General features: G+C 41.6%; 2 protein-coding genes across 2 annotated transcripts; both read right to left on the bottom strand.

Annotated features, from left to right (window-relative positions):
* Window positions 1–1510: 1510 nt before the first annotated feature.
* On the bottom strand, window positions 1511–5077 carry LOC124272423 (nose resistant to fluoxetine protein 6-like). Its single transcript, XM_046707590.1, has 4 exons — window positions 4959–5077; window positions 4269–4461; window positions 3483–3625; window positions 1511–1752 (listed from the first exon to the last, which is right to left on the bottom strand). The coding sequence occupies exons 1-4, from the start codon at window positions 5064–5066 to the stop codon at window positions 1627–1629; spliced, it is 570 nt and encodes a 189-aa protein (XP_046563546.1). The 5' UTR covers window positions 5067–5077; the 3' UTR covers window positions 1511–1626.
* Window positions 5078–6796: 1719 nt separating this feature from the next.
* On the bottom strand, window positions 6797–14049 carry LOC124272400 (nose resistant to fluoxetine protein 6-like). The gene is made up of 11 exons (XM_046707567.1): window positions 13398–14049; window positions 12565–12773; window positions 12020–12107; window positions 11652–11742; window positions 10686–10942; window positions 9338–9505; window positions 8915–9011; window positions 8568–8672; window positions 7872–8040; window positions 7327–7409; window positions 6797–6902 (listed from the first exon to the last, which is right to left on the bottom strand). Exons 1-11 carry the CDS (start codon window positions 13978–13980, stop codon window positions 6797–6799), a joined length of 1956 nt encoding a protein of 651 aa, XP_046563523.1. The 5' UTR covers window positions 13981–14049.
* Window positions 14050–14332: the final 283 nt, after the last annotated feature.

The following is a 14332-nucleotide window of genomic DNA, read 5'->3' as shown; positions in this document are numbered from 1 at the left end:
TAACAGTGAGAAAGAGGCACTTCCTCTGCACCGAAAATATCCGATGTACGTTTAGATAGAACAGTTAATTGCTACAACCAGATGTCGTCTTCCACACCTAACGCAAAGACCATCTGCTTCACGTTAGAAGGTTGCACTCACCCCGCCTCCCAGTATAATAGACATTTTCAATATGTCCCGTCAATATAGTCCCGTCTATAATGGAAAACTGAGTGAGTGACTTAAATATTAAACCAAATTCTTTGGACAATGAACTAGCAGGTGCACCGTGGGGTGTACTGACAGGTAGGTTATGACAGCTGCAGAACAAAAGCACTTTTCATTAACATATAGTTTCATTCAAACGTAATAACAACACCATAGTACTATAAAATATCTGCAAGGGCGTATCGAGACATGGGGTTCACTAAACATCTGCTATTGTATTCTTGAAAATGGCAAATCCTGTGCGCTACAAATAGCACTGTATTCTGCAGAGCTGATTGAATATTAGGTTCGATTCTTAACGAAAGGTGAAAATTCCGCTTTCTAACACAGTTCGACCCTGGACGATGCGGGTTAGAATTGGTCTTCAGTAACCCATGCTTGTCGTGAAAGACGACTAACGGGATCGGGTGGTCAGGCTCGCTGACTTGGTTGACACATGTCATCGGTTCCCAATTGCGCAGGTCCATGCTCATGCTGTTGATCACTGGATTCTCTGGTCCAGGCTCGATTATTTACAGACCGCCGCCATATATCTGGAATATTGCTGAGTGCGGCGTAAAAATATACTCACTCACTCATTTTACATATTTCAAACAAGTATCAAGTGCATTGGTCACACAAAATGTCTCTGCTTTAACCAACAAACTGACAGTAGTGTAGTCTGTGTATGGTATATGGCACTGTATTAAAACATTCCTAGGAAAGTCCTGCTGGGTTCCGGTCCAGTGAAAGGTCCCAGGAGCCGGCGACGAAATACGACAGAGCATGTTTATGAATCACAATCACATAGGGATGATACAAGGTGTTATTGAAACGGACAAAACACACCAGAAGATGTCACACTCCATGCTCAGGGGAAGTCATGCCTTCCAAATGATGAAAATTATGTTTATTTTCTTTCATTTTTTTTCATAATGTCTGTTTTATTAAAGCAACCATTGAAAACTCGAAATTTCGAGAAATGTTTGAAATAGCTAGAAAACAATTGAAATACATGGAAAAACGGAATTTGGAGTTATTTTTAGACTTGCAATATCGACAAAATATCGAAGAAACGAGAAAATAATCCACCAATCGTAATTTCGATTTTATAAATATATTCGAACTGACGAGAGGACAATAAAAGATGAAAGGAATCGAGAAAATAATCGAACTAATGATCTAAAAGGTCATTCATATAACGCAGAAACAATCAAAGTAACAGCAAATACCTGGACGCTTCGTGTTTTTGAAATATTAAGAAACTGAAGAAAAAAACTCCCTCGAATATATCAAAGTAGGATTTTATCTCAAAATGTTCTACCGTTGGATTTACATCACATTATATATAACAACAAGTTGATCACTATCCGTATATATATATATATATCCGTCCCACACTTTATTCAGTGAGTTAACTTGCGCCATCCATTGTGATGACTACTTCTTGAGCCTTAGCCTGGTGAGGACCACCTTCTCCAGACCGAGGCACGGAGACTCCACCAACACACAGGTGAGGAACGATAGGGCGTAGGAGACGGTGAATGTCCCTATGAAGTGGTAGCTCTGAAAATCAACGCCTGGTTGTTTTAAATATGCACACATGCATCCGCTATGTTTAAATAACCAAATGCAAAAATACCGGGAAAGTAAATATTCCTTATACCGAAACATGTTTAAGTCAAAGAGAAATGATGGGATTTCCGGGGTTTGGTTGAAAAGGTAATGCGAGCGAGACGGAAACGACCGACCCCATAAACGTACTAAATCTGAATACTTGGTGAGTGTTGCAAACAGGACAACTGTGAATATGAGTTAAATATTTGTGACATTAAAATGAAAGTGTAAGGTCAAGGTCACAGACATTTAATGCCTGATTGTTTTGAACATTCGCGCATGCAATCGTCATGTATCAATAACCAACTTCAATTATAAAAGGAACATAAATATTGCCTTATACCTTTAAATCGGATTAAAAAATTAAACCATGTTCAAATGTGAACTTCTAATGGTAAATAATGGGTGGAAAGGGCAGCTGTTGGACTTTAATCACTCTTGCATTATACTGCGAAACTGCTTTACAGTCCTTCATTTGTTCTGCCACGGTTGCAGACTTCCACCCACATCATCACGCCTTCACCGCTAAATATGTCGACCTCCTGTATACAGGTGACGTTTTTAATGCTGACTCGATACAGACTCAAAGCTGAATCTTTACTCATTTTCTCGGAATCCGTTCAGGTCGGATATTGGATGATTGGTTTGTTACTGAACTCAGCAATATTCTAGCTATATGGCGGCGGTCTGTAAATTATCGAGTCTGGACCAGAAAATCCAGTGATCAACAGCATGAGCACTGATCTACGCAACTGCAATATGGTGACATGTGTCTACCAAGTCTCTGAACCTGAGCACCCGATCTCGTTAGTCGCCTTTTACGACAGAAACGAACTGCTGAAGATCAATTCTAACCCGGATCTTCACGGGTTTGCTCAGATATTACTTGAAGTCCTGGAATTGCCGCTGCAACATGTAATGTCTTTTTGATGTGATATAACCTTATAAAGTTTTTGACCACAATGATTAGTCCATCATCAACCGATCGCGATTCTTCTTTTCTCAATTGTCAGCTTCTTCAATCAGAGCATAGCATAACATAGAATAGCATAGCATAGCATAGCATAGCATAGCATAGCATAGCATAGCATAGCATAGCATAGCATAGCGTTGCTTAGCTAGTTGATGAGTGAGTGAGTGAGTTTAGTCTTACGCCGCACTCAGCAATATGCCAGGTATATGGCGGCGGTCTATAAATAATCGAGTCTGGACCAGACAATCCAATGATCAACAGCATGAGCATCGATCTGCGCAATTGGGAACCGATGACATGTGTCAACCAAGTCAGCGAGCCTGACCACCCGATCCCGTTAGTCGTCTCTTACGACAAGCATGGGTTACTGAAGATCAATATTCTAACCCGGACCTTCACGTGTCAGCTATAGTTGATGATATCAACCGGGGTCCGATTTCCCACATGAGCAATTGTGTGAAGGTTTATCTACATTGTACTACAAGCTGCGCCAGACTCACTCCTGAGGTCACTTATCGTAAGGTATAGTACCAACCACATATACAACATCACAGACCTCACTGAGAACTCGGTATAGGACAACTCATATCAACCGACCCTTGTTCGATTCCTTACAAAAGTGAAATGGTGGTGTGACCGAACCAGTGCTACTCACTCCTTCACTCACTTTTAGATTTTAGGTATTGTAGGTATTCGTGCTACCTACCACAAAAACAACATCAACATATCTCAGAGACCTCACTGAGAACTCGGTATAGGATAACACGACTGTGTGGATCAGGTAGGCCCCGTACGTCAGTCTACCCAGAGGAATCCAAGCAGACCAGGAGAGGATACTGTTGATAACACCTGTAATGGTATCAATACCAGCATTGTACAACTTTCCATCTCTAACCGTCTCCCTACACGAAACGTTACATAATGGGTGTAAACGACTATGGGAAATTTGAATTGTCATTGATATGTAATACTGTTTGCTTGTTATCTTACGTGACTGCCGGGACACGCACACCCGCAGAACAACTCATAGTACCCTGGACGGTGGGGTAGCATAGTGGTTAAGGCGTTAACTCGTCACGCCGAAGATCCGGGTTCCATTCCCCACATGGGTACAATGTGTTGAGTCTATTTCCGGTATCTCCGCGTCGTGATATTTCGGAAATATTGCTAAAAGCGGCGTAAAATTTAACTCATCATTGTAGAATGAATAGTATTTACTCTATAACTTTGCGTCTCCAAATTTTACATTGCCGGGTGTGGGGAAAGATGATCTTGGATATCGGCTATAGCAGGCAAACCAAATCTTAACTGTTTAAACTATGAGCATACTATTTGAACACACATTTCGCAAAAATGTATTTGTTGTGGCCGGCCATTTTTTTTTAAACAGGCTGTTGCATAATCATTCTTTTTAAAAAATATATTTTACTATACATTCTTTCGGATGCCTTCCACCAGATTACCAAAAGGTCCTTACAAAGACAAGTCTTACCTCCATTACGCGTGCAGCATACCAAGATAATCCAAGACACAAACAACGCCCATCCGGGCCTGGAGAGTGTTTGGTAGACGATTCTGGAATTTGTGCCCCATTGTCTGTCAGCATCTCGCATCTGGTCATATGTCACATAGCAGCACAGAAGTCCAATAGCCAGGAAAACCAGCCACCCCAGCACCAGGAAATACTGCAACAGGCAACGCTTTGGATACTGATAATGTTCTCATCTCTCTGAATCTGTGGTTACATGAATTTTGAGTTCTCCGAGCAGTGTTAGCGAGTGATTTGGTTTTTGAGTGTTCTTGCAACTGTATTACTAAGTCGACCTGGGGTACTTCCCCGTCAAGCAACGATGAAAGACATTATTAACAGAAAGTCGCAAAATATAAGATAAATGTATTTTTTATAGTATATTAAAAACAGAAAACAATAATCAAAGGAAAATCCAGGGGTCCAATGCAAGAGTCATTGTCAAGATTCATTTGATCCGTTTTCTTTTACGTAATGATGTTATACTTCAAGGGACCATGACACTAGGTTGATACATATGCACTGATCATAATTTGGTTTTTCTATGGAAACCCTGACGAATTTAGGCCAGTGAGAAGACGAATGTTTCCGTAATAAAAAGTAGGATTCGTTACCTGAATACAGATACTGAATATTGATTAATGAATGCCTTACTCTTCGTATCTTGAGTTTACACTTGGTTTTGTGTAGCAAAACACCAAGAAACATTCCTATGGCGAAAACACCGACACGACACCAGGGAACACGGTAGACCTTGTCCATAAATTCCCTTCCGTTCCTGGGATGAAAGCATCATTCAAGTATATGTTTTAAAAATCCAAATCATACGATCTCGTTCTCTTTCGTAATATATATTGCATGGACGTAAGAAATAACAATCTACATTGTAACCTTTTGTTTAATGGTGCAATTAACAATATTCTGCCAGGAGGTGATGGCGTGTACATCAGGCGAGTAGAAGGGATAAGGCCCCTTCCACATCCAGAAGAAATCTTTGCTAACAGCAGAGTCGATCATACAATTTATATTTGTTTCAGCAGTACCCCAGCTGTCAGTGAAGTCAGTGAGTGAGGGATCCTAGTTCAATCCCTTGTAACAGTATTTCACTTATCACAGGGCGTGTCAGCCCGACATGATGCTGTCCTCAGACGTCTACCATGTCAACGCTTTGATGAAGGGGCGGTGGGGTAGCCTTGTGGTTAAAGCGAAGACGCCGAAGACCCGGGTTCGATTCCCAACATGGCTACAATGTGTGAAGCCCATTTCTGGTGTCCCCCCCGCCGTGATATTGCTGGAATATTGCTAAAAGCGGCGTAAAACTGTGCCCCATGACTTTCGTGAAACCTATGAGCGTGGATTTGCTGCTGGCAAAAACGTGGAAACATACGAAGAATGGGATTTGGGCCCGCAATCCTGGGTTTCTTTCGTGCCCAAGGGCCGAAACTCTGCGTCGTATTCTGCACCTCAGACAACAGGGCCACCCGAACGTTCCTCACCATAATCAAATCAAAAGAGTGAGTGAAACCAATGCCAAAGCCACCCTCTTAGATGCAATGAGCTAAGTCAGTCAAGCCTGACCGCCAGGTCCAGCATGGATACCGGGGTAGATATCGTTCCAGGATTACTGGATATTGATATCCACGCACTGGTGCATGCTCAAGGCTCTGATTTTGTTCAACCTCAACGGCACATCGTATTAGCAATCTCAACTCCCCGGGGACATACAACTCTTGCAGCAATAGGCGCACCCCTCCTTATGAGGCAACGCTTTCTCATTCTTATGAGGACCCCGGCAGAATGACCGCTTCTTAACGGCTTGCCCTCATATCGCCTACACCTCAATTCGCCTACAATAATTATAATGGCCAGTTCTACCACCCCTATCATAATAATGGGTATTATCCAACTGGCTGTTAACAAACAAATATATCTTGTACATGTTTTGGTTGTATAAACATGACTTGCTTATGTTCTGTCTTTGATCAACTTTACATCATGCCGACCTTTGCCAGTGTACAAGCCGCCTTGTACAGACAGAGAGCCAAGTCGGTTCCGCCAGTTCCTGATTGTGGCGTCAAGTTATGGAGCAAGGACCAGATAGTCAGCAGATGTCCACATTCAACGACTATGTAACAAGTACCTGGGTAGAAGACGACGCAATATTTCCCTGTAATATCTGGAACCAGCACGAGAACACTGGACCTCGCTCCAACAACCACCTGGATGGATTTCACAATGGACTAAAGAAGACAATGTCCCGGTCACATCCCAACATTTACCAGTTCATAAAAGAAATCATAAAAAGAAAAGAAAATACCTCATTAGTGGTATAGCAGCATTTACGTGATGTGCAGTCAACCCCAAATTTGTTTTGATAAGGGTGTAGGCGATATGAGGTGTAGGCGATATGAGGTCAGGCCTTCTTAACCACACTGTCTAGACAAATAACGCAATTAGCGTAGGAACGTTTTGCATCAGTGATGAACCATTACTTACCAAAGTAAAGAGCTGCCTCCAGTTTGCCATTCCAGATATCCGTATGATATAATATGTATAGCAATGAATCCTGATATCACACAATAACCAATCCTGGCAAAGCTGAAAAAAGATTTTTTTAAATCAAAATTAAGAAATAAACCAATTGGTAAATGTTTTCCAAATGTTTGATTAATAATTCCTGAAACTGAACTCATTGGTGAGCTAAACATTCGGTCGTCAGTACTGAGACCCGGATTCAGTTAGATTCGTACAATGTGTCAACACACTGAGGTTCACTACCGTGACATTGCCGAAATACTGTTCACAGCGGCGTGAAACAATACTCCCTTGCTCACTTCATTAAAGAACCCGGGTTATAATTGATCTTTAGCAACCCATGCTTGTCGCAAGATGCGACTACCAGGATTGGATGGTCTGGCTCGCTAACTTAGTTGATACAAGTCATCCCGTTGATCACTGGATTGTCTGTCCAGACTCGATTATTTACAACATAATTAAACAATTCATTAAAGGGAATAGTTACCCGAAAGCAAGTGGCAGTAAAGCCAGTGGCGCCACAACGTAAAACTGCATATCATTTGCCAAGAACCAGGAAGCTGGAAGACACTGAAACAGACATAAATGCCACGTCTAAGTGGAACCAAAGTTACCAAGACAGTAACCAATAGGCAGCTTGGGTTATGAGGTCCATAATCTTATACGGGATTATCTCAGAGTCGTACGACACGTTTCAAGGTCCAGATATGAAATATGCGACAGGAATACAACTATAAAGCTGTTTGTCTCTGCAAACATCGGGTATGTATTGCCTGCTCAGATGATAAGAGTAATAAGATATTAGCTGATAGAAAAAAAAGTGCTTTGAGGAACATGACTCACATTTGGTGGGACTTGTTACTGCTTTAAGCTTCTCAAAAGACAATTACGACTGTTTGAAGACCTTTATGTTCTAGTTTGAAAATATATGCATTTTTATTAACAAGCGCTATTCCAACAAAGTCATCATTTTGGAAACAGTTGAAAGAATTTCTGCATTATACAATCAAAAATAATCATGATTAAGTTTACCATTTCGTCGATCTTATACAAATTGTTGATGTACAGCATATTGGCCCACCAGTTGTCCCGACAATGGTCCTTGTCAATGAGTTTTTTTGACTCAGCCAGCGGTCCGTCTATGAGGTGGTCCAGCAAACCCGAGTATACCATGATGATTATCATATACACAGGGGTCAGTCTGGAACATGTTGAGGCTCATTATGACACATTACGAGGTTCAGAAAACCAGTATTTGACGGGTTTGCCTGTGCGCTGGCTTATACTTTTCCTACCCAAGATCGGACACGGAGTTTGAATGAAGATTCCGGAGGGATCCCTCGTTTGTTGGTTCTGGTAAGAATTTCGTTTAACTCATATGTTTGATCTGCGTAGTTATAATTTACCTTTCTAAGGTCAATGAAATAAATTGATAGAATAGTCATGCCATGATGTTTCGGGAAGGGTTGTGTTTAGGAGCTGCCAGGAAATATGGATGATACAAAAATTACGATTTACATGAATGATACGTATTTCAGAGCTTTGGGTGTTACTAGGCCTGTGTCAGAAGCTGATATTCTCCATATGGCTAGTGGAACACCGCCATTCCGCCTTGCCCCACATCTCATATTTTACGAAGTCTTATTCACCCACATTGCCATATCTAATTTTACCATATGCAGTACATTTTCCATTGTGTCATTTTCCCATTCGGGCAATGACAGTTACCTCCACCATCTGTGGATGTAGTAGATGACCATCTGTGTGGCTGTAGGCTTCCCTCTGGCGGACTTGTCACATTCTCTCAGGAACAAGAAGGTCAACAAGCAGCCGCTGAAAAAGATTATACGTGAACTGGCAAGAATGTAGATCTGGGAAACAAATGTTTTCTTATGGAGATGCTTGTATCCATGGATGGATGTGTGTTTTTTTATGTTATCTCCTTCCAAAAGAAAACAACTGTTTTAGAGTCAAATATTCTGACTCAAATTAAAGGTTTTAACATCCAGTGAAGCAACATTCCACATGCTTATTGTATGTTACAAAAAGGATACTTATTGACTGAATGTATGTACCTGAGCAGAAAGAATGTATCCACTGCGACTGAAGCACTGACGATAAACTGCATGGTGAATCTTCTCGACCATTCAGCATAATCTGTTACGTTCTCATCTAGAAACATTGGCGATAACATTTAGACATTTATCAGCTGAGTATTAATAATGGAGAAATGATGATAGATTTATTCAAACGGCAGATTTATTTATGATCACCACAGCACAAATTATGAATCGTGTGATGCACTCACAGATCATAGGGGTAGCCTTGTGGTTAAAAGCGTTCGCTCGTCACGCCGAAGACCCGGGTTCGATTCCCCACATGGGTACAATGTGTAAAGCCCATTCTGGTGTCCCCTGTCGTGATATTGCTGGAACATAGCTAAAAGCGGTGTAAAACCTCACTTACTCACTCACTCACTCACTCACTCACTCACTCACAGCTCATAAGTCCATCCCAAGAAACAGCATGCCCGAGGATGACCCAGGCCATACTGAGTACCCGGATGCCATGGATACAGCCCAGGTTTCCATCCCCCGTCCTGGTACTGAGGATCTTCTCAGTGTTCCTGCTGATTGAGAACGACAGGAGGAATTGACGCCCAAAACCTTGAAATAATAAACAGGTATGACTTGAAAGGACAATTTGGCTGAACATATTGACAGATTTAACAATCATTTCCTAAGAAATCCCCGAAGTAGTTAAAGGAATGATCCTGGATGTAGAACGGGATGTCTGGCATTATGGTAGGACGCACGTTTGGGTCATAGCCAAATGTCGAAACTTCACTTAGGTTGTTTTTGCTTGGTTGAAAAGGGAAAGTCTGTTGGAACCTACTTCCCAGTCGCTGTGCATAATTGCGGACCCTGAACACGCCAGTCCTGGGTTCGAATCCCGATGGTACCAATTATGTTTCTAGATTTGTCAGCACGATGGGCCGTGGATTTCACGACATTGGGCTTTTCTCTCGCAGGATTCTGACACCGGTTGAAATCACAGTTCAAAGCGGCTTTCAAACAAACTCCAATAAAGTCAACTAAATGGAATGAGAAACTTTGGTATGACGTTTAGGAATTTAATATTTTTATAAGTTACAAAGTATTGTCTTCTACATAAGAGTTTCGCATTAGACATGGGACTACAATCAGGTCAGTTTTAATCAAAAATATATCAGTGTACATCAGCGATTGAGGTAAATGCAACTGTTTCTCTTGTGCATCTTCTGAATACGTTGACAACAGTTGGCGATGTTGACAAAACTACATTACACAGCTAATTATGAGCCACACATTCTTATTTGATGGGTAATGAATTCCCAATATATAACATTAACGTCGCTATGAATGCGCCGGTGAATGTTACAAAATGTGTTTGGAAACACACGTCCACAATGTTTATTGTGACTTGGTCACAATCAAAACACTTTTCGATATATAGTATTTTTCGTTTTCTTTTGTATATGAAAATAATCCCCGAACACCAGGTGTTTACTTTCCTTTTTCGTCAGTTTATGAGTGGAGCGGTGGGTTAGTCTAGTGGTTCAAGAGATCGCTCGTCACGACGATGAGCCGGGTTCGATTTCCCACATGGGAACAATGTGTGAAGCCGATTTATGGTGTCCCCCGTTGTGTTATAGTTGGAACATTGCTAAAAGCGGTGTAAAACCTCAAACGGAATATAACTAAACTCACTCACTCAATTATGACTTGCCACAATTGATAATTATTGATAACTAACTCGACACATGAGGTTAAGGGACTGCCTTCTGACACTGCTGTTGCGGGTTACCTTCGCTTTGATGTTTGTCCTCTTGATTTTCTAACCGTTGTAACCCAGGACGTTCTGCGGTGCAGCTAACGTTTTTACATGGTAGGCCGTCGTCATCTTTCACGAAGACGTCGTTGTTGTAGGCGCAAGCCTCAGATTCACCGTCACCGTCGGTGTTGTCATTGTGGCGTTCACGTCTGTACCTGTCTATTTCAGCGCTGATGATATCATACAGGGTCCCCACAAGAGATAACGCGACGATGAAACATAACACAACCCTGCAATATATAGGAGTCAGTGTTAAAGAAGGAGACTGATTGCAACAACTATAGAAGGATGTCTAGTGTCATACCATCCATTTAAAACTTTTGTCAAGACGATGAAACATAACACAACCCTGAAAATATAGGTGTCAGTGTAAAGGAAGGCTGGTTGGTTAGTTGGTTTTTAACGGGGCACTCAGCAATATTCCAGCTATATGGCAGCGCTCTGTAAATAATCGATTTTGGACCAGAAAGCCCTTTGATCAATAGCATGAACATCGATCTACGGAATTGAGTAGATGGCATCAAATCAGCGATCATGACCACTAATCTGTAATAGGGTGTGAGTATGGTTTTACGCCGTTTATTGCAATATCCCTGCAATATTACAGCGGGGAACACCAGAAATGGGCTTCACACATTGTACCCATGTGGGAAATCGAACCCGAATCTTCGGTGCAAGCACAGGGCGCTTTAACCGTTAGGCTACCCCACCGCCCCGATATGTAATAGGAGACAGACTGTAACATATATACATAGAAAGACTGGCTAAGTCTAGCGCCATAGCACCATGTAACATGTCTGTCTAACATCATGGTAGGATGCAGTAATAGTCATGACATCCGTGTCGGAGTGTGTATTTTCGTTAACAATAGAAATTGTGAAAATCGAGAGATAAATCACATCGAGTGCAATATAATGAATATTGACAAATAAGAGTTACACTGTTGCCACTGCGCTTGGGTCTTCCTTCCAGTCCGTTAACTTGGAAAAATAGGCCGACATCAGAGAAGATCCAGTAGCGTTCAGAGGTACTACAAAAACATTCAAACACCAGTAACGTGAAAACACTTGCAATACACGTCTGTATGACACTATACGTTATCCTCAGACATGGCATCTATTATGAATGTAGTTCTATTTTATGTGCATTGCTTATAACCAGTAAATACACTGCATGGCCAAATGTAAAACTAGCAAACATGTCTGAGATGATAAAGTAAATTACTTTTCCTTTTATGAAATGTAAAGATACTGACTTACTTAATCGATTGTCTTACTTTTCCTCATATGACATAGGGTTCAACTCACATCTTGAAGCTGCCTCCGTCACTTGACTATCATTGCAGGAATTTGGTAAACAGAGGTCCCATTGTATGTAATTGTGGTATGGGTCGATCTGCAATATTCTTTTTAATGTAATATGAAGGATTTTATGTAAGTATATCGAGGGCGGAAGGATTAGATCAAGATATTTTTTATAAGCATGGATGCCATGATACTTGATAAATATTTCTATTGTACAGAAACAACCAAAAATCAAAATTTCGAGAAAATATCTTAAATAGCGAGAAAATAGTCGAAGCAAGCGGGAAAACTTTGGCATCACGAGTTTTTAAGTTTTTAATTTGAAACAACGAGAAAATATACGAATTTAAGTTCCGAGAAAAAAACTCGAAATTTCGAAAAATAACCAATAATTGAAACAACGAAAATGTTTTTGTTTAAAGTGTAATCCTAGTGGAATCATCAGCTTTTCGGACGCGCGAAACATTAAGTGTTGTGGGAGGTGATGATTGCTTACAGAGTTTGATCAAAGTTTTGCTAAGTATCACACGGTTGTAGAGGAAACGTACCGGCAGTGGGTCATCGCCGTTGGTAAGATTGGTTATGGCCGCAGGAAGAGTGAATTTAAAATGACAGTAACCTCCATTTATCACACGACTTTGTCCCGTCCTCTCATTGGTCAGTGTGTGTGACACATCCAGACATTGGTCGTAGTTGCCAAGGAATTTGATAGCTCCTTGTAGAATACTCCTTCCTGGTTTTCCTGAGGCATCAAGCACTGAAACAGAGTACCAGAGCCCTTTGAAGACATTGAAGGCCCGGGCTCAATTCCCCACATAGGTACAATGTGTGAAGCACATTTCTCACCTTTTAAAACCATACACACTCACTCACTCATCGCCAGAGAATTATAAGTATCGACTGGAGATTGGAAATTGGTTCAAATCGGCGCACAAAAATAGTTGTAATATTGACATGAATGCATCACTGAAGATATCCTTATTCTGAATCAGTATCAATGGGTTTCCCTATTTTGGGGGGGCTGGGGGGTGTTACATCCCCATATTTGTGTCAAAATTACCCATGAAGCTCCGGGTTTGAATGATCTTCAACAACCCCTGTTTGATGTGAGGGGACCAAAGGGATCGGATGATCAGGCTCGCTGACTGGGTTGACAAATGCCATCGTATCCCAAGTTCGTAGATCGTTGCTCGTGTTACTGATCACTGGATTGTTTGGTCCAGACACGAATATTTACAGATCGCCGCCATATAGCTGGAATATTGCTGAGTGCGGCGTTAAACAACAAACAAAAAATGTGTTATAAATATCTCAATCGCCACAGAATGATCAAATATGGACGCCTTTGTTGTGACAGGACAGTAATGTTTGTCAGACTCACTTTGCAAGGCCCACATCTGACCCTGTCCCACGCCCTGGAGATAGGCGCTGACGTCAGCTGTACATCGGTCCTCGCTCTCAAGACCCTCTAGACTCAGGAAATACTGCACCATTGGCAACACCTCCTCCAACGTCGACAGCAATGGCGTCTCTTGACCACCCGAACCTTTGCTTATAATAGTCTTCAAGACACTCTGCATACCATCTCCTTGCTGGTTTTCCATGGCGGTCATAAGCATGGGAATCAACTGGGGATTCTGCAAAACTGATTGCAACATTCCCGCCAACACAATCGGTTCTGCAGACGAAGCATGTGAACCTTGAGAGGGATCGTTTTGATCAAAAGACTGAGGAACAAAAGGCTGTTGATCCTTAGCGTCTCCATCTCCTTCGTACTTTAACCTGGAGGAACTTGGCAGAACATTCGAAGCAGTCTGGGTGCCCTGTGTGATATTGCCTCTTTGTTGTGCAATCGGTTTGTTTCTGTCATGATACTTATTAATATCATTATACGTTTGAGATGGCACTACTGAACACATACACACCAAAATGATGAGAATCGTGCATGATTGTGCAGGAAACATGATCAACGTCTTTTATCACGAGAATCTCAGGTGTTGATGATGAACAAAAATATGCACGTCTCGGCGCTAAGTAAGTCACACTAATATCACTGATAACCCGCGGCCTCAATACCGTAAACCATTCAGATATATGTTGACCCGGTTCGACGTGAAATTATCTCTTACTTGCTATCCCGTCAAGAATGCATGTTATAGGCCGGACTGAATTGCACAACACATGCGACAGAATTTGCGATGACCCAGATTATTTGTTTGTTGAGATTTGGCTCGGTTTCAGTGGATTGAGAAACTGTATGCTGCACAGCAGCAGTGCGGGCTTTAAATTTGGAGTGAGTGAGTGAGTTTGGTTTTA

Source organism: Haliotis rubra, unplaced genomic scaffold (genome assembly GCF_003918875.1).
Source record: "Haliotis rubra isolate DU_JTF1 unplaced genomic scaffold, ASM391887v1 Scf17, whole genome shotgun sequence".
Classification (NCBI taxonomy): Eukaryota; Metazoa; Mollusca; class Gastropoda; order Lepetellida; family Haliotidae; genus Haliotis; species Haliotis rubra.
The sequence above is the reverse complement of the archived record's forward strand: the minus strand, read 5'-3'. Positions and strand labels throughout refer to the sequence as shown.